At 43.2% G+C, this 21,809-nt stretch overlaps 1 protein-coding gene across 10 annotated transcripts in view; it reads right to left on the bottom strand.

The window, feature by feature from the left end:
- Nucleotides 1-21,422, bottom strand: part of pot1 (protection of telomeres 1 homolog) — a 93,158-nt gene extending 71,736 nt beyond the window's left edge. For 4 of the 10 annotated variants that reach the window (XM_041996929.1, XM_041996937.1, XM_041996930.1 and 1 more), the window contains exons 1-3: nucleotides 21,327-21,422; nucleotides 8,176-8,309; nucleotides 6,608-6,680 (exon numbers count right to left, since the gene is read on the bottom strand). In XM_041996929.1, the coding sequence (XP_041852863.1) occupies nucleotides 6,608-6,680; nucleotides 8,176-8,309; nucleotides 21,327-21,393 (274 nt within the window). In that variant the 5' untranslated portion in view covers nucleotides 21,394-21,422. Of the gene's footprint in view, nucleotides 1-5,563; nucleotides 5,746-6,607; nucleotides 6,681-8,175; nucleotides 8,310-9,132; nucleotides 11,362-21,326 lie in introns of those variants that run through there. The other 6 variants (XM_041996934.1, XM_041996932.1, XM_041996935.1 and 3 more) reach the window with 6 other exon arrangements.
- Nucleotides 21,423-21,809: the final 387 nt, after the last annotated feature.

The following is a 21,809-nucleotide window of genomic DNA, read 5'->3' as shown; positions in this document are numbered from 1 at the left end:
CACGCTCGATTAGGAAGTGGTCACCTGAGGCAGAGGATGCTCTGAGAGACTGCTTTGACATCACTGACTGGGATGTACTGCTGAGACAACATGGTGAGGACATAGAGGAGCAGACTCACTGTCTGACAGACTACATCAACTTCTCGCTGGACGTAGTCTCCCCCAATAAGACTGTCCGTTGTTATCCAAATAACAAACCTTGGATAACACAAGATGTCAAAGCTGCCCTCAACAGGAAGAAGGTGGCTTTCATGAACCATGACAGGGAGGCAATGCAATTAGCACAGCGGGAGGTGAAACAATGCCTGAAGGTGGCGAAGGACACCTACAGAACGAAGGTGGGGGATAAACTGCCCCAAGTGCAACAGGTCCAGGACCCCCTACAGTTTGCCTATCGCGCAGGTCTGGATAAGGGGCACAGTGAGGATCCTCTTCTTGGATTTTTCAAGTGCCTTCAACACAATCCAGCCCCTGATGCTTCTGGACAAACTGAGGGAGATGCAGGTGGACCCCTGCTTGGTGTCCTGGATTGGTAACTACCTCACAGAGAGACCGCAGTACGTCAGGCTAAAGGACACCACATCTGACACTGTTATTAGCAGCACAGGAGCACCCCAGGGGACGGTGCTGGCCCCCCTCCTCTTCACACTCTACACCTCAGACTTCTGTTACAACTCAGAGCTGTGTCACATCCAGAAGTTTGCAGATGACACATCGTGGGGTGTATCAGGGATGATGGAGAGGACGAGTACAGGAATCTAGTCAGTGACTTTGTCACCTGGAGTCAGATGTACCATCTCCAGCTTAACACCTCAAAGACTAAGGAGCTGGTTATTGACTTCAGGAAGTCCAGCCCACAACCACGTCCAGTGACCATCAGGGACGATAAGGTGGAGATTGTAGACAACTACAGGTACCTCGGGTTGTGGCTAGATTACAAGCTGGACTGGACATGCTGTACAGATCACCTGTACAAGAAGGGCCAAAGCCGTCTGTACTTCCTGCGAAGACTGGGATCTTTTAACATCAGCAGGAAACTCCTGTGGATGTTCTATCAGTCTGTGGTGGCTAGTATGCTTTTTTATGCTGTTGTCTGCTGGGGGAGTAACATGACAAAAAGGTGTGCTAACAGGCTGGAAAAACTCATCAGGCGGGCAGGCTCTGTGGTTGGCATGAAGCTGGACTCCCTGGTGACAGTGGCAGAAAGGAGAACACTAAAAAAAACTACTGGCTATTGTGAATGATGCCAGTCACCCTCTGCACACTGTCATCAGTGCACAGAGAAGCCTGACCAGTAACAGGCTGCTCCTCCCCAAGAGTAGGACCAACCGGCTCAGAGACTCCTTTGTCCCCTGAGCCATCAAACTGTACAACTCTGCATTAGGCAGGAGGGGGAGAAGGAGGGGGGAGGGAGGTGTGCAGTCCGCCTGATACAACACATGCACAATAACCCATACAAACAGTTGCTATAACTTATACGTGCAATAGTGAACTGGGAATCTACCACCTCTACTGTGTGCAATGCTTGTTTATATTGTTTTATTTAACTTATCTTATTGTTATTTATTGCATTCTATTTGTGCTTTTCTTGCACCTTGTTACCTCTATTTTGCTTTGTACCTGTATATATTGTGTCTTGTGCTTGTCCTGCTTTACTGTTGGTGTTGTATTGCTGCTGGTACCCAAATTTCCCTGAGGACTCTCCAAAGGGATTAATAAAGTATTTCTATTCTATTCTATATGTACGTATATATACATATGTGTATATATATATATATATATATATACATATGTGTATATATATATATATATATATATATATATATATATATATATGTATGTATATATGTGTGTGTGTGTATGTATATATATATATATATATATATATATACACACACACACACAAACACACATATATACATATTTTATATGTCTCTGCAACACCAATATTTCAAAGTCAGTATGTCTGATTCTGATTCAAGAGAGCCCCGGGGTCTGTTGTACAGAAAGCTGGCCACAGCTTCTCTTTCTGGTAGATTAGATTACTGTAATGTCCTGCTGTCTGGTCTTCCCAAAAAGTCCATCTCAAACCTATCGCTACTTCAGAACTCGGTAGCACCATTTCTGACGAAGAACAGAGAGTGGGATCACATTACACCAGTTTTGAAGTCGTTGCATTGACTCCCCGTGTATTTCAGGATTGATTTTAAGTTTCTTTTAGTAGTTTATATGTTTTAAGTTTATGTCTTAATGGTCTTGGGCCCTCTTATTTATCGGACCTTCTTTTAAATCATGAACCCTCGCAGACCCTGAGGTCCTCTGGTACCAGCCTTTTAATTGTTCCAAAGGTGAGGACCAAGATATAAGGCGAGGCCTCTTTCCATTGTTACAGTCCTCGTCTGTGGAACAGTCTGCCAGAGAACCTCAGGGCTGCAGAGACCGTTGATGTTTTTAAAAAGAGGCTTAAGACCTTTTTAGCTTAGCCTTTTTAGCCGAGCTTTTAACTAAATTTTATTTGATTAATTTTTTTTTACATTACGTTATTTTATTTTCATTTTACTCAACTGTACTACTTTTTATTTATTTATTTATTCATTCATTCATTCTTAGCTGTTCTTATTGTTTCTTAAGGTTACTTAATCTTCATTTTAACTCCAGCGTTTTCCTCGTGGGGATCCTCTACGCCTGGGGTTTTGCCTGCTTGGTCTGGGGGCTGTTGCTGCAGGGATCGCCTTTATCTAGGTGGCTGGGGCCCTGCACTACGGCCTTATGGTTGTGGTGTGGGCCCCAGTCTGTCCTGATGGGGTGGGTTGCTGCTGTTGAACATGGGTGGACTGGCTCCTGGTGTGGATGGATCCCCATGACAATGATATTGTTTCCACACATCATCATCAGGTCGGATGTTTGTCACTTTCAGTATTTTTTTTTAACCTACACTCAGTTTAGAGACAGAAATTAGAGAGCCATGTTTGTACAGAATGTCAGATAATTATAAACTCCCTGTTTATTTGAAATTATTTCAGAAATCTATCTGAATGTCCTGATATTGACAAACATGTAACTTTAAACAATGATGTTATTTTCAACTGCATTATTGAACTTTATTTTTCCTTTCCCAGAAAATCAAGAAACATTACCATACTGTGATGTTCTGTTATAAAAAAAATTGTTAAGCAGACCTCTAGTGGCAAGATTTCTTGCTGTAAAGCAGTGTGTTTTGTCCCTTCAGTCTTTCCATAGTCAGCTCAGACAGAACATGGAAGTTAAGTTTTTCATGTTCTCCTTTATGGCCAGAAAACAACTGTCTGTAAGTACTCTAGTCAATTTGTAATTAAACACAGAGAGTATTGTTGAGGCAAGCATTTATTAATGGACAAAGTTGTTCTAATCCCTTTAGTCCGTTCTCACATACTAACCGCTAGCTTGTCAATAATATTTTGCAAAGATGTTAGCCTTAAGCTAATTTATCAGTTTTTATACATTTTTGTGTTTAATGTTACATCACTTTACTGAGCTGCTGAATGTATTTCCAGTGGGATACTGATGTATTTTCTGTATGGTTGCTTAGTTTTACAGTTTTCCTAAGTGAAGGTTTCAAAACAGATTTAGCCACGGATCTACCGAGCTGTTGCACCAGGCCACATCACGTCACACACACAAGCGGCAGCACAAACTATACATTACATTATTATAATCGATTATGTTTTGTTGCTGCATTGATGCAAAATCGTCTACGTCCGCATGGCAATGCATCTTAGAAACAATTAAATTCAACACCCCTCTGGATCACACGTTTCATCTCCTCTGCCACCTACAGTTCAACTACAAAGAGCTATAGACTAATCCCCCTGAAGTTCTGTGTTGCGGCGCCGCCTTTATTGCCAGTCCTAATTTCAGTCTTCTATTCTATACTATTCTTCATCTATTCCAGTCTTCTAGATCGGCTAACTTTGTTTCCACTGTCATTGTTTTGGACAAAGCTGCAGATCTCTGCTCCGCACTCGCCATACACGCCATTAAGTTTGCATCTGTTTCCTTGAACACCTGTGTTTCTTCTTTGAATGATGAACAATCCGCTCAAAGTGTTGTTCCACACGTGTGAAACCTTCCTTTGATGTTGCTTCAGTTGCTTTCAATAACTTCCATGGCCACAGGTGTTTAAAATCAAGCATAGAGGCATGCAGACTTTCTACAAACATTTGTGAAGCAATGGGTCCAGTCATGAAATTTCTTCACTCTCAAATATTCCACAGTTAACCATCAATGGTATCATAACAAAGTGGAAGTGATTGGGGATGACAGCAACTCAGCCACGAAGTGGTAGATCCCGTAAAATGACTGTTCGGGGTCGGCGGATGCTGACGACATAGTGTGCAAAGGTTGGCAACTTTCTGCAGAGACTAATGGCTACTGCAATTGAAAATTATACATATAACTCTTCTAACTCGTGTGATATTTAGATGAGACATGTAATCTTGCACTTTGTATTAAATCCATGGCCTTATACTTTTCACCGAGTAGAACGACTTGTTCCCTGCAAATATTTGGCAGTGAGCTTCTCTTTCTTACCACATTACTGTTAGCACTTTTATCTGTGTTCTTCACAAACTCTGTAACTCATCAAGGAGAAGAGAGAAGAAGTGTGTTAAAAAACCAGTTTGAGCAGGTTCTGAAGACAGTGTACTGAGGACTTGCACCTGCAACCTTGGTGCTTGCTGGTCATGCGAGTCTATATTGACCAAGCCCATGTGTATCTCTTTGGACTCGCTCAGCCGAAGCTCTTTGACTGTGTGACTCTCACTGCTGATCAGCTCTTAATAAAATACTCATGATTCTCACTTAGTGTGTGATCTTTGATAATAAAATTTCCACTACACTACAGACCTCCAATCTTCATGCAGCCTCCAAATCAGCTCAAGAACAGTGCAAAGAGAGCTTCATGGATCGGGTTTCCACAGCTGGGCAGCTGCATCCAAGCCATACATCACCAAAAGCAATGCAAAGCATGGGATGCAGTGGTGTAGAGAATGCTGTCACTGAACTCTGGAACAGTGGAGACTCGTCCTCTGGAGTAACGAATCAAGCTTCACCAACTAGCGATCTGATGGAAGAGTCTGGGTATGGTGGTTACCAGGAGAACAGTACTTGTCTGACTGCATCATGCCAAGTGTAAAGTGTGGTGGAGGGGGAATTATGGTTTGGGATTGTTTTTCAGGAGCTGGGCCCCTTGTTTCCAGTGAAAGGAACTCTGAATGCTTCAGCATACCAAGAGATTTTGGACAATTCCATGCTCCCAATTTTGTGGGAACAGCTTGGGAATGACCCTTTCCTGTTCCAACATTACTGTGCACTAGTATGCAAAGCAGGTCCATAAAGACATGAATGAGCAAGGTTAGTGTGGATGAACTTGATTAGCCTGCACCTCAACCCAGTAGAACACCTTTGGGATGAATTAGAGCGCAGGCTGAGAGCCAGGCCTTCTAGTCCAACATCAGTGTCTGATCTCACAAATGCACTCTGGAGGAACAGTGTGTATAAAATAAAGTTATGACCAGAATATTACCTGTTATTGTACAGTGAGATGGCATGTATCTGTCCTTTCAACAGCGGAGCTGGAGTTGCCTGTGAGAGAAGGTACTCCGCTGTCAATCTACTGTGTGATGGAGAGGGTGCTGATCATTGTCCATGATGGATAATAGTCCATTCAGCATTCTTCTCTCCACCACGGTCTCTAAAGACTCCAGCCTAAGACCAAGCACAGAGCCAGCCTTCTTGATGATTTTGTTAAACCTGTTAGTGTCACTGGCTCTGATGCTGCTGCCCAAACATACAGTAGCAAAGAAAATATACTGTTTCAAATTAGCCTCACTGTCTGCCAATCCCAAAGAACGAAACAATTTTTCTACATAAAATATCAATACTATAATATATAATAATGATTCATCTTTAGTGTTTAAATTGTGTAGAGTGACTGATGTTGGCAGGGATGAGACGTACCATTCTTTGTCACAGGGAACTGCAGAAGCTTCTGACTGAATTCACTTGTTTAATATAGTGGGTGTGCAGTTTAGTCTATGTTGAACAGCTTTTCTATCCCTGTGTTGTGCAGAAGCAGCTCCAGATTAGTCCCCAGCCAGCCTTTTTTTATGCTGCTGGCCCAAACAATGGCTGCATAGCACACTGCACTCACAGATTTATAAAAGCTAAGCAGGAACTTGCAGCAAACATTAAAGCAGTGGTTCCCAGCCTGGGGTCCAGAACACCCCAAGGGGGTCCCCCAAAAGGGCACAGGGGGTCCCTGAGGCTTTAAACATTTAGAGCCATTGTGAATCATGTCCGATGTTAAGACAAAAAAAGTAAGGCTATATGTTGTTAATTAAACTTTGGGTTTATGAAAGGACAGGACTACATTAAAGGACACTCCAATCTTGCATTTCCACTCAACTGACCAGGTAAAAGCCCCGGTATTTGTAGCACTCCACCTCCTCTCCCAAAATGATAAAAGTGTATTATCATTTTAGGAGAGGAATAAGGTTTATTCCAGTTCCTCTATAGCTCCATCTTTTCTTTTACTTACAAGCAAGATAAAGTGATGTTTATGTGTTACCTTTGATGACAGTCTTTAGGATGAAGTTATTAGGTGTTACCGCCACCAATGGCCCCTTGTGAACCACTTTCCCCTGGAAAAAAGAGTACATATTCTAATTTAATCCACACTGACATGTATTTAGCTCTTACCGAGGCTCTGCAGAATCACACTAGGGCCTCACACTAAAGCTGGATTAAAGCTCGTGCAGCATCTGCATATAGTAGGGTTGGCGCAGCTGACGCTGGTGAAATGGGTTCTTGCACTGGTGCGTAGCGTTACGACATCGTTTTGAAGTTTCTCTTTGGCAGTAACCACACGAATTCAGCAAGAAGCTCCATAAATCCAGAAACATGTAATCACAAAATCGACCAATCAGAAGGCAATATTTCCCCGTAACCGCACTGCACACAGGCGTGCCTGTCAGGTCTGGAACAGGTGCGTGTCGAGCCACCGCGGACCTACACGGAGCATACAGCAGTGACTGACTTTACAGAGACGCCACGCGAGAATTCACCCAGTTTGAGAGATTTAAGAGCCTCATCAGAAAACCAGGAGGTTCTGATCAAGGAAATGAGCTGCAAGACAAAAAAAGGACTATTCTGCTGCTTTTGTTTATAAGAATTATTCCTGATTCATTCTAATGACAAACAAACAAAAGGCCTCACTTAAAAATAAGAATGAGAAATCAGGCAGATGTCAACAGATTGAGTCACCTGAAAGTGACTGAAAAGTGACTGAAAAGGAAAAGGTAAAATCACAGATATCAGTGGAAAGAAAACTAGAAGATGCTTTTTATGGTCATATTTATAAATAAATACATACATATTAGGGCTGCACAATACAGAAAAAGAAATTAGTCACAACTTTTTGGCTCAAAATTTAGATCATGACTCTCTGGCATGATTGTTTTCACAAAATGTTTTTTTCCACTGAACAAAACAAAAAAAGAAACTTAAATGGCCTTTCATGTATATGTATATGTATACACGCACACACACACATACATATATTTATATATATGTATACAGCTGATGTGTTGGTGATATCTCGGCAGGACTTTCCTCAGGTTGGCGCTGCTAAAATCCCCGGCTACAATAAACGCAGCCTCCAGCCATGAAGTCTCTGCCCTGTCAATAACTTCAAACAGTTCTTCCATGGCCTCGCTGGTATCAGCGTGAGGTGAAACATACACTATGACAACCGATCTGAACTGACGCGGAGGGTAATAAGGACAATCTGAACATGAGGTGCTGCAGGTGTGTGTGTGTGTGTGTATATATATACATACACACACACACATATATATATATACATATATATATATATATACAGTTCTAGTACAGTTCTTCTTCTTCTTTATATTTTTGGCGGTAGGTAAAACTAAGTTGGTGCATTACTGCCACCAAGTGGTCTGGAGTGTGGACCAGAATGTTTCCAAGAGCCCAGTTTGTTAAAACATTAGTTTGTGTGCTACAATTTCCCAATCCCATGCATCCCCCCGAACAGGTATATGTATATATGTGTGTATATATACACACACATATACACACCCCCCCCCCCCGGTCTTTAATCAGAGGTCAACCAACCTTGACTATTTTGTTGGCACAGTCAGTGCTGGTGCTGATGAAAGAGATGGGAATCCTGGACAGGTGTGCAGGTACCTGGGAGGTTAACTCTTTACCCTCTGAGAGCACATGGACAGGCATGATGTTGAGATGACCTGAGAGGCACAAAACAAATATTCACATTTTATTTTTAATATACTATTCATGTACAGTGATGTGATTAATATTGTTAAAATAAAAGGTGTTGCTAATGGTGTTACTTTTTTCATTAAGCCTGTCGAATGTGGTACAATTCACCCCTCTTGACGAAGTGATGCGAATCATTAATGATTTTATACAGTTCGATATGATTTATGATCCGATTCAAAACTATTCAACAAAATATAAAGAATTTACAAGGTCACATCTGGTTTCTAAATAATATCAATTATTTTGCCTGGTTTCCTGCGACAAAAGTATTTGATACTTGATTGTTTTCTATAAAGCAAACCAATAAATTCAACTTAAAAGAAGAAGCGATTCAATATGGTACAGAGATTGGTTTAATTCCTAATATACTAAATCATAATCTTCTTTTTTTTCATTACATTTCCTTCTAATCTTATTCTTATTTCATACAATACACTTCTTTGGGAAATTTCTTTTTCACCTCTTATTAAAAAAAGAAAGAAAAAAAGCTAGAAGCACAGACCTCCATTAAGCCATTGTCTTTAAAATATTTGTGGATCCAGGCAGAGATCCAGATCACTCCGAAAATCTAATCACTTGTTCCTTATTGAACTTCTGACATTTCCTGAAAATTTCACGAAGATCCATCCACTACTTTCTGAGTTATGTTGCTAACAGACAGACGTCACTGAATACATGACCTCCACATTGGCAGAGGTCATGTTACATTCACAAATAGTCCTTTTCTCAGGTTGTTTTACTAATAGCATTCTCTGTCTGTAATTTTACAATGTTTTATAAAACACTTACAAAACTTACATACACTGAATATCTCCTCTTCACCTGCTGTCTCGCTACTAATTGTGGATGCACCACCCAGCTCCCGTCTGTTTTAATGAACACCAAAAGATATTGATGATGTGTTTAAAGCGCTTCGAAAATAGGGGTGCAAAGAAGATAATCTATGTAATAATCTCATTCTTATCTTATACAATACTTTTATTTGGGAAATTTCTCTTTGCCTCTTATTAAAAAAAGAAAAAAAAAAACAAGAAGCACAGACCTCCACTGCGGACACGCTAAGAAAGACGCACCGTGCACTTAGCCGACAGCTGTTTTCGAAGCACACTGACGCTACCTGTGCAGTCGCATCACAAAACGTCTGCCGTGGACCACTGATTCAAATCAGTGAATCTCTGTTCCTAGCAGGGAAGGATGAGGATGTCGACATATGACAACATTTGAAACCAACATGTAAGGGAACCCCTAACTGCTCCTGATGGGTTGTGGTTAGCGCCTTGCATGGCAGCTTCTGCCATCAGTGTGTGAATGTGTGTGTGAATGGGTAAAAGTGATGTATGATGTAAAGCGCTTTGGGTATCATTCCAGGTACAGTAAAGCGCTGTGTAAATACGGACCATATTAATCCCAACATTTCATTTAATTAATTTGCGATTACAAATAATAATCATTGCCGAGCAAATAAAAATATTGTACATTATTTAAAAGCATTGGACTTTACCCATATTATATTTTATGGTCTATAATCTAATCATGTATCCATCCATTTTCTTAGGGGAACAGCTGCAGCCAATCCCAGCAATTAGCAGGCGAGATGCAGGGTGCACCCTGCAAAAGAAATCCATCGCAGGGTTAACACACAGACAAAAACAAGCACTCACACTCACTCCTAGGGAGAATTCAGAGTAACCTAACACAGATGTCTTTGGATAGTGGGAAGTGTGCCAAGACTTGAACCAGCAACCTGCTTGCTGTGAGGCTGGTGGTGTCTAACCACCACACCATCGTGCATCTCGGTCTATAATCTAGTAGAGCAAAAAGACCAGATGGAAAAACCACAGAAAATAGCTGGTTTTGTTGTAGCTGGACGCTCCTGTTGATGCAGTGTCTAGTTTATCAGACATAGAAGCTGTTGCATAGCAAGAGGCTACTACCACTTGATGCAGCCAACTCAGGTTCAGTCTTGGTGTCTCTCTGAACCACTTCCTCATCTACCTGCTGTACTAGGACACTAGAGCCCACAGAATGTTAAAAAACAAAATAAAAAATAAAAACACAACTAGTCAACTAAACTATTATAATATAACAATTCATTCTGCCACTAATGAAACATTTGGAGCAGTCAGGTGGTGTCACTCAAGCTGTCATCTGTATGGGAACAACAAATATGAAGCTGCTGACAAACACTGATCCAATGTGTGATCACTGGTTGAGTCCAGTAGAACTGCCCTACACCACAGACAGATTTAAAATCAGAAAAAACCTCTGTAGAAGAAAACCACAATATTGTCAACAGCAACGTAGGAGGGTTAAAGCATGTGAGCTGTTTCGCAGAGAAACCCAGAAAAGTGTTGGCCATGTCCCCAGCTGGTAGCTGCCAGAGCTTGTTGCTAGCTGTCAGAGCTTGTTAGTTTGATTTCGGGCAGATTTATCTGGCGAGTCCCTTGGTGGTACCTTGCAGACTGAGGAAAAGGATGGTGGAGCAGAAACAGCCTGAGAGGCAGATGAGCTGATCAGTGAACCGTACAGTCAGCCACTCAGTCAGGTGGAAAAATCAGACAGGAATTATTGGAGGAAAAAAATAGTTTGAAATTAAAATCTGATTTAGACCACGGTGAATCACAGGAGGGATTCATTCACATTTTCAAAGTGCTCACCTACACCTGGAGGTTCATCACTGAGTCATTTTCTGTTACTGAATAAGAAAATGTCACAGTTCCAAACTGTACAGACGTTATAGAAAAGCTGTTGAGTAACGTCATCAAATCTCAGCTCAGGCTGGACTCATTATGTTCCTTCTTTAGTTGTTCTTTGTTTATAATTTAGAGTGAAATTTTAAATTGTTTAGAGTTATACACTAAAACTTTAGAGAACAAATTATAATTTATCAAATCCAAACAAGAAGCCTTTCATTATTCTGCAATATATGTAAGACTCGGAGTAAATGCTGCAACAAAGTACAACTGGGAACATTGACAAATCAGTTTAATTCTGCTGCTATACGCCAAGGCTAGGACAGCCCACGATGCCCTAGGCTCTTCTCTGCTCTCTTTACTCTCCATGAATATTTGCCATTGTTGTCATTATTTGCATTTCTCTTTTTCTTTCTCAGCAGGTACCCTTGGTTTAGGTTTATGGTGAGTGTTGAACCCTCTTTTGTGTCCTCTCCACCACCATCCGGTTCAGGTAAAAGGCGTTCTATCTGGTTTCCTGTCTGTTAAAAGGGAATTTCTCCTCTCCACCGTCTTCTTGTGCAACTCAGCATCATAGACTGTATATAAAAGATGGGCGGAGCCTCCATGATGTCACCCGTAGGTTTCTGAAGAGCTGAATTTAAGCTCATTGGGCGTTCCCACCATCGCCATCTTGACAGCGCCATTCGTGTAGTTATGCTCGGAAAATCCAAAAATGGGTGGAGGTGAGGGGGGGGGACTGTGAAGGTGGGGGTGGATGACTGACACCCATCAAAATGTGTGTAGCTAACCCGGAGCTAACGTGAGCTAACCAGCTAACAAAGGTAGGTGGACTAAAGCTAAGGCGCGCTGTTAGCCGGCTAAAAAGTGCGTTTGTGCTGCACTCTCCCTTCTGGTCGTGCATATTGGATAGAAGTCAATCAAAAGGCCCCTAATTATGCCGAATTTCAAGATTACATAACATCTAAATGGATGAGTTAGAAAAAAGTCCCCCCCCCCCACAGTTGTCATAAAGGTAAACTTGACCTATTAATCCTCAAATGGATTTTTGTACCAGGATTTAAACATGTTTATTTCTACTATGAAGTTGGTCTTTTTAACGTGGGAGTCTATGGGGATTTGATTTGTTTTGGAGCCCCTAGTGGATGAGGGGGGAACTGCAACTTTTTGCACTTCCACACAGGCTTCACATTTCTTTTTTTTTTTTTTTTTCTTCACCTGTCTTGTCCAGCATCGTTGCAAACAGAATGATTGTCTGGCTGCCGTCTGGTGCTGGGCAATTTTACTCTATCAAGCAGGGATTTATACTACATGTATAAAGTCCCTCTTGATGATATGAAAAACTTTATTAAATCAAACTCGTAATGCTGGACTCGACCGGAGGGGACAGAGAGAGAGAGAGAGAGAGAAAAGAAGGGAGAGAGAAGAGGGAGGGGAGGGAGAGGGACAGAAAGGGTGTGGGGAGTGCAGGTGGGGACTTCAGACATCATACAAAAGACCATGTAATCCATACTACTTACAACATATATAGCTAAAATCATCCTGGCCAGTAGGTCATTACACAACTAGTTGATAATAGTAACAATAATAATAATCACAATAATAATAATAATAATAATAATTATAGTAATAATAATAAGAATAAGAGTAATAATAATAATAATAATAACAGAAATAATAATAAAATTTTAAGAATAATTATAAGAATAGAGAGAAAAGGTATATTGAAGAAAAAAAAAAAAAAAAAAAATATGATAATAGATATAAGTGAAACTGCTGTATTCAAGAACACGCGCAGAGAAACCTGTGTGGATGTGCTGGAGGACTCGGCTACACGGCGACGCAGAGACTGTGTCAACATACCGAATATACGGAGTGGAGACGTTCAGGAAGGAGTGACCATGCAGAGTGATCATGCAGATGCCACCTCACCTGAACAGAGGCCAGAGTCAGGCCAGCGGTCCCGAGACCCAGGCCACCAGCCCCCCGTAGGCTACAGATCCCGACCGGTCCACAGAGACGACCACTCGCCCGCCCAGGAAGACAGCAGCAGGAGACCCCAGCAGGAGCCGCCCCGCGGACACAGGGCACCGGCCGGCAGGCCGAGGCCAGCAGTCCCCGACCCCCCCCCCCGAGCACCGGCCGCCCGGGACAGACAGGGCAGAGGGCCCGGGCCCAGGAGCGCAGGGACACCCCCCACCCCCACAGGCCGAGGGCCAGCACGCCACCCGGGGGGACCCGGCCCGCCCAGACGGCCACCGCCAGAGGCCAGCCCCACACCCCAGTGCCCAGCCGCACACCCCGAGAACTAATCCTGCCCCCCCCCAGACCAACACACACACAAACAAACACACACACACACACACACTCTCCTTCCACTCCTCCATTCATCCTCCCACGCATACACCATCCATCCCTCACATACTCTTTCCTCCCACACACACACACCATCCTTCCACCATCCATCCTCCCACACATACACCATCCTTCCACCATACATTTTCCCACACATACCCCATCCTCCCACACATACATCATCCTTCCACCATTCGTCCTCCCACACATACACCATCCTCCCTCTCATACACCATCCATCCACCTTCACATACCCCATCCTCCCACACACACACACACTATCCTTCCACTACCCATCCTCCCACACATACACCATTCTCCCACACATACACCATCCTCCCTCTTCTACACCATACATCCACCTTCACATACCCCATTCTCCCACACACACTATCCTTCCACTACCTATCCTCCCACACATACACCATTCTCCTACACATACACCATCCTCCCTCTCATACACCATCCATCCTCCCACACACACACCATCCTTCCACCATCCATCCTCCCACACATACCCCATCCTCCCACACATACATCATCCTTCCACCATTCATCCTCCCACACATACCCCATCCTCCCACACACACACACACTATCCTTCCACTACCCATCCTCACACCATTCTCCTACCCATACACCATCCTCCCTCACATACACCTTCCTCCCACACAAACACCATCCTTTCACCATCATCCTCCCGCCACCTTATGTCCCGGGGGGACAGCCTCAGCCAGGACAGCCCCACCCCGCCCCCCACTCCCCACCCCCAAAACAGCACCTTCCCCCCAGGGCCAGCAGCCAGAATCCCCCGGGACAGCCCGCCCACGCCCCGGGCCAATGCGACAGGCCACCCGGCCCGCCCCGCCCCCGGGCCATCCATGGAGACAGGGGCGCTTAAAGACCCCATCCCCCTTCCCTCCCCCACTAGTGAGGGAATATATTATGTGCTGTTTGCAATTAAAAAAAAAAGAGTTAAAATTGGGGGGCAGTAACTGCATTGAGGAGGGGGTGGGGCCACCTGAGCAGTCCCACCCACCTGACCTCCCATGTTCCGCCCCCCAAAACGTGTTTGTATGTTGCAAATGTTATTTGTGCTCAGTGACTAAGTGGAATTAAAAGCTGGGAGGCATGCTGCCGCTTGGCGAAGCAATGGGGTCACTATGATGACCCCCCTGCCCCGCCCAGCGCAACAAGCACACCTCCCACAGCCCTACCTGTGTATGTAGTGAAGAGTGGGGGAGGGGAGGGGTCAGGAGATGTAGGTCCAGAGGGGAGTAAACCTCCCCCCTGGAAGACGACCCGCCAGCGGCTTAGGGCGCCCCCGTCCTCCGCCGGCCCCGAAGGGCGTCACAGGCCCGGAGCAGCCACCCAACCCAGGCACGCCACGAACCCCCCCAGGGGCCAGCCACCAGCCCAAGGGGCCACTTTCCTCTTTCTGAGTGGGAGGGGGGCGAGGCGAAGGAAGGGAACCCCAGGCCCACGCCCCCGACACCCGGCCAGGGCGCCCCCCAGAGGACACGTCCTAACCCCTGCAAACACACACACCCTTTTTTTTTTTTTTTTTTCCCCTCCAGCCACTCACACACCCTCTCACACACCTCTATACACAAACACCTCAAAACGTGCACATACCTCCACACACACACCTCAGGCACATACCTATAAACACACACACCGGTGCCTCCATACACACACATGGAAACTTTCATACACACACGCCCACATACACACACACTCTCATACCCCTCCATACACACACACCACTACACACACACTCACATACATACCTGCATATACACACAAACACCTCCATACATACTCACGCCTCCACCCACACCTTCACTCCTCCACACACACATCGACCTCCACATTCACACACTCACATATACACACCTTCACACACACACACATACATCCCACATAGACCTCCACACATACACCCGCACACCCCTCACACACACACACATAGACGCACACACCCAGACCTTCATACACACCTACACACACGTACAGCACACACATCCCTCTACACCCATCCACACACAAGCATACCTACAGACACACACACACACACCCACCTATATACACACACCCCCACCCAGGTTCTGGGGCTGCGACCAAGCACCAGGGCACGGACCAACCAGCCCCCGGCACGGCACATCCGGACGGGCCCAGCCCCCCCCAGCAGCGGCAGACCCCCCACCCCCAGGAGTGGGGGGAGACCCGACGCCCCAGAGCCCGGGGCCCCCACCCGGCCCACCCCGGGCCCGACCGGCCACCCGGCCAGGGGCCGACGGACACCGACCCAGGCACCCCGGCAGCCACCCCCCACCGCCACGAGGCAGCCCCACCCCGGGGCCTACCCAATGCCGCCCGCCCAGATCGGAACCCCCAGCCGACCCAACAGTGGAGCAGCCGAGATCCCCACCCAGGAGACAACCGGAGACCCGAAGCCACCAGGGACCCCCCACCCACATCCACCGTCATCCCAGCGAAGCCGCAATCCTCCACCTACATTAAGTGATGTAGCCAGTCACAGGGGACCAGAGGGAATGAAAGTCATCTGATTGGTTCCTGGAGGAGGCAGACATTGTCTCAATGCTGATGTGATCTAACAGGAGATTTCTAAACTGCTGGATAGACAAATTATTCTTATCTTTCCAGTTCACAAGAATAGTTTTCTTTGCGATGCATAAGACTGCGAGGACCAAGTTTATGGAGTGTATTCCTATGTTGGTGTCACCCAGGTCGCCCAGTAGGCAAAGTGTGGGGTTTGCAGAAAAACTGGTTTTAAACCATTTTGAGAGATCTTCACACACCTTAATCCAGAACCTTTGGACAGGTGTGCAGGACCACAGCGCATGGATGTAGCTATCAGAAGTGTTCTCAGAGCAGTGTGGGCAGATATCTGATGGTGAAAGGCCCATCCTGAACATCCTGTGTCCTGTGTAATGAGTTCTATGGAGAATTTTGAATTGTATTAGTTGTATATTTGAATTCTGAGTCATTTTAAACGTGTTTAAACATATTTGTGACCAAGGCCGGCTTTACGCAGGGGCAAGAGGGGGCAGTGCCCCCTCAAACAAACATTCTGCCCCCTCAATCAAATGCGCCGAAATGGGCAAATCTCTCCAAACGCTCTCTCCCCTCTGTACTGAACTCTGTGTGTCGGAGCTTCACAGGATCCATTGTACTGTCTTCAACAAGTCCTTCCCACCACCACAGAAAACAACCAATCAGTGTTTAGTATGCAAATGAGTTGACATACAGCCTGATCTTGCGGTGTCATATTTCTCCCCCTCGTAGAGAGAGCGGCTGCTGAGCTCCAGCGGTAAAACTTATAGAGTAAAGCTCTGTTAAATGTGTTGTAGCGATACTGAATAAATACTTATAATAACAGACGTATTTATTGCATCTATTCTGTCAACTGGGGTTTGTTTCTGTTCTATTTAAACGTGTCTACGCCTGTTAGTAGGAGCAGTGATCAATCACGCACGGGCCATAGATGTGACTGCCTCCTCGGTACTAGACTGAGGGAAAACGAGCTGCGCATATGAGACCCCTCAAGCTCCGCCCAGCCTTTAGTTCAGCATGCTAGTTTGAAGAAAAAAATAACAGAAAGTTTCACTCTACATTCCCGCTGCTTTCAGCAGTTCAGCTCAGAGCTTCATGTATGCCTTGTTGGTTCTTAAAATTTTGATGAAGGATCATTTAGTTTTTACTCATTTTCATTTATTATTATCATTATTTCCCCCTGAAGATTCACTGCCTTATTTTGGTAGGGGGTTTAATTTTTTGCTCTGTTATTGTTGTGCTTGATAGTTATGATTCTTTAATCATTATGGTCTATATACAGACAGAAACAAACACACAGATAGTTGAGTTTATTGTTATTAGTTTCAAATTTATTCAAAATGCTTAGACATCTAATGGCTGTCCAATAGGGCAATTGTTATTTTGTTGGTTGTTAAAGCTTTGATAATGGATCATTCTTTTCTTTTTTCTTACTTCATTTTGTTATTGATATTTTCTGTTCCCCCCCTGAGGGATTGCCACCTTATTGTGGTCAGGGGGTTTGCGTGCCTCAGTGACTCTAAGAGCTATACCAGCAGGAGCTTTGGTTTCAGGTGGGACACCCAAGCTGGACAGGTCTTAGAGTAGAGGCCTGACAAAGTGCAATCCATTTCTTTGAAGTTGGACTCCACTAACAGCACAGTTCCGTTAAAGAAACACTTAAAAAACAACAACAAGAAAATGCTGAAGTATGTACTCATAATGCCCCCTTCAAATTTATGCCTGCCCCCTCATGTATGCATTCCTAGAACCGGCCCTGTTTGTGACCATCTTTTCTGATCAAAGTTATTAGATAAATCATCTTCCCATTTTGAAGTTGGGAGAGATATCCTGTCTTCTAGTTTTGCAAGTAATCTATATATTTTTGATAATAATTTTGGAGTATTAAGATTCAAGAATTCTGCTATTCTGACAGGAAGCTGCAAGTCTAACTGTACAGGGGTATACTTCTTATATATAATTGATTTTAGTTGGTGGTACTCTAAGAATTTATTACTGATGATTCCATACTGTGAGATTATTGTGCTGAAAGATACCAAGTTTCCATTTTCTATTATCTGTCCTAACTGTTGTATTCCTTTAGTCTTCCATTGAGTGAAGTTTATCATCTTTTTGTTCTGCAGGATGTCAGGGTTGTTCCAGATGGGTGTAAGTCTACATGGAAAGAGGGAAGATCTGGTTATCTTACAGAATTCCCACCAAGCCATTAAGGAAAAACGGATGTTAAGGCTTTTAAAGCACTTATATGGTTTAATGGTTGAGCTGATGAACGGCAGGTCAGAGATGACTAAGTCCTCACACAAAGCCTGCTCCACATCTAGCCACGGCTCATCCAGATAACTGGGTTTGAGCCACTTGGAGATGTACTGCAGCCTGTTAGCTATAAAGTAGTGATTAAAGTTTGGTAGATCCAGTCCTCCTCTATCTTTAGTCTGCTGTAAGGTTTTAAGACTGATACGTGACGGCTTGTTTTTCCAAAGAAACTTGGATATGAAAGAGTCCAGAGATTTAAACCAACTGGTGGAGGGTTTAGTGGTTATCATTGAAAATAAATAATTAACTTTAGGTAGGATCATCATCTTAATGGTGGCAACTCTCCCCATTAGTGAGATGGGTAAGCGCCTCCACCGTAAGAGATCATCTTCTATTGTTTTTAGTAGCTGAACATAGTTTAATTTTGTTAAATCTGATAATCTGGGGGAAATATTTATACCTAAATATCTAATGTTTCCTGTCTGTATTTTGATATTAGGGATGTTTTGTAGGTCACAGTTGATGGACATGGCTGTAGTCTTAGCCCAGTTAATAGAATAATCAGATATTGATGAGAACTTATTAATAACCGTGATTGTCTGAGAGAGTGATGTTTGTGAGTTCTGAAGGAAGAGTAATACATCATCTGCATAAAGACTTATTTTATGTTCTATATTTTTGCCCTGGATTCCTTTAATTTCTGTATTTTGTCTAATAGCAGCTGCTAACGGCTCTATGAAAATGGCAAAAAGTGAGGGGGAGAGTGGACAGCCCTGTCTGGTGCCTCTCTGTAAGCGGAAGCTTGGAGAAGTTTGATCGTTGGTTTTCACACATGCATTTGGGTTATTATATAATATTTTAATCCTCTCTATGAAAGAAGGCCCAAACCCAAATTTGTCTAGTGTTGCAAACAGAAACTTCCAGTTTACCCTGTCGAAGGCTTTTTCTGCATCTAGAGAAATGATTGTGGATTCTAGATTATGTAAAGTAGAGTAATCAATGAGGTTAATTAGTCTACGCATGTTAGTAGATGAATGTCGACCTTTTATAAAACCTGTCTGGTCCGGATGTATTATAAGAGGGGTTATTTTTTCTATCCCTCTGGCAAGAGCTTTACTAATTATTTTCAGGTCTAGATTTATTAAAGATATGGGACGGTAACTGCATGGAAGTGTGGGGTCTTTGCCTGGTTTTAGCAATTTCACCGGCTTCACATTTCACCGGCGGAGGTTGCCGCTTGATCAGCATGGAGGGAAAAAGAGATTTGATTCACGATTCAGGATTTGATTTCCATAGTTAGTTAGCAGCAGACTTAGCCGTCCCTCCACACCAGAACAGTGTTTGACAGATGTTCAGCGAAGTGACCCTCCACTCATGCCTAGGATTTAGCTGTGCGTATAACTGCAGTGAGAAATGCTGCTCTCTACGAGATGCAGGAGTCAACATTAGCCTACAAACTCTCGTTAAGAGACAACCTACATCAGGGGAATTATTTCTGCAGTGGATCCTGTACGATAAGGATCTAGATGGAAAGAGATCATGTATGCAGTTGTGTTGCATTTTATGTAAGATATGAAGTCGTTGATATGGTGGAAAAGCTACGACATTATGTGCTTTTTTTTGCTGGCATTAATCTATATAAACAAATGTTTTTAATAAGTTTACTTATGTTTAAAAAAAATTAAAATAAATTAAAATCGGAAATCGGATTTGGTTATAAAAAATCTGAGATTTTATTTTAGGCCATATCACCCAACCTTGTGCATATATATATATATATATATATATATATATATATATATATATATATACACACACACACACACACACATGTGATTGATGTTATAGCAGCCTGAAGGGGTGGAAATACCAGAGTGACTATAAGATGCCAGTAATAGTATGTGGAGATTAGTATTGAACAGATCATTTCTGTGACATTTGTGTTTGCCAACAATCAATACATCCACAAGATCAGATGCAAAGTCATATGACAACAGAATGACTTGATGTGATGATTTTGATATACTATGTAGTATGTTGCTTTTAAGCTACATAAACCAGTAAATCAAAAAGATCTTACTTAAAAATAGTAGCATTATGCCACTCTATGTCGTTATCAACTCATTCCTACCCCCACAGGTTCACCTCTCACGCCTGTTCCAGGCTCCACAGGTGGGACTAATAAAGACACTACAGTACATTGACAAGCATAACCTTCATTATATCAGGTTTATGCACAACAGGGACCAAAACGGTTTGTGCAGTTTGTAAATATTTAACTTCGTAATCGGCTATCCGGAAGTTCAATGTAGCTAGTTACCAGGTACAACAGCTAAGAGAGCTAGCCTCGGGGTTATTTTGAAGCAGTAGTAATTTCAACACGTCATACACATTTACGCTTTGTTTACACATTTTATACGTTGTTGAAGAAAGCTAGTAAACAAGTTTTTTTTTTTTTAAAAAAAAACTAGAGGGTTTGAGTTATTTTGTTCGTTTAAGAAATGTTAATCCGAACTCCATTTAAATATCTTTCGGTTTTACGTTTAATGCTTCTTGATAACTGCATGCAAAACGTAGCGAAAAATAAACACGTCTTTGTCAATAAACAGAGTATGTTGTTAATTTCGGCCATTGCTGAGTACATAATGCGATACTTTAGTATATAAATATTTAAACGTTTTCTCCGAGCGCACGGAGTAGTATTTGGCTAGCTATAGTCGTGTTTTTGTAGCAAGGAAGTTTGTTAGTAAAGACAAGCCATTATCAAAGACGTGTTTTCAACCAGAAAATAATTAGATTGCTCATTGTAATATAAGCCGTATTTTAGACGTAAATGTAAAAGTTTGAAAAATCGTAAAACTTTACTCCAAATGGTGTCATAACATATCAGTAAGTGACGGAAATTAAAAAATGAATATTCTTAGATTAAGTATCGCCATAGACGTTGTTACTTGAAGTTAGCAGTCTTGATTAGCGTCAAAGTGCAACGAGCACGATTATCTAAATAATAAAAACATATTTATATTAAGGTTATATGAAAGACTACAACCAGCCCCTCGCAGTCATACAAGAAAATACTGCATAAAAACAGAAAGTTGAACTTACGGCTGCAGATTTCGTTAGTATTCCCTCGCTTAGTTTCAAACTGACAAGCGACTGTCCTGATGCGCATGCCCAGAAAGAAAGACAACGTGGTGTCGAGGGGTGGCGCTGGGGGGGACATACCTCTCACCAGTGACTAGTGTGGCTGGATCCTCGGCTGGGGGAGATTATTATTATTATTAGGCCCGAGCACCGACGGCGGTGCGAAGGCGTATTGAAATGCAAATGTTTATTATTATTTTAATTTCGCACAATGAATTGCATTTTTTGGGGGTCTGAACATTCTCAAAAACTCACCAAATTTAGCCTATCTCCCAAAGGAATGTGTAAATTTACATATGGTGGGGTACTTGGGACTGTTCAGGCAAAACTGAACGAGAGCGCCACCTATTTGTTATGCCCCTCCACTGCAAGTTATCAATCTTCACGAAACTTTGTACACATGTTCCACATAGTAGGGTGAACAAAAAATGAAATTATGTCATT

The sequence above is a fragment of the Melanotaenia boesemani genome, chromosome 10 (genome assembly GCF_017639745.1).
Source record: "Melanotaenia boesemani isolate fMelBoe1 chromosome 10, fMelBoe1.pri, whole genome shotgun sequence".
Classification (NCBI taxonomy): domain Eukaryota; kingdom Metazoa; phylum Chordata; class Actinopteri; order Atheriniformes; family Melanotaeniidae; genus Melanotaenia; species Melanotaenia boesemani.
The sequence above is the reverse complement of the archived record's forward strand: the minus strand, read 5'-3'. Positions and strand labels throughout refer to the sequence as shown.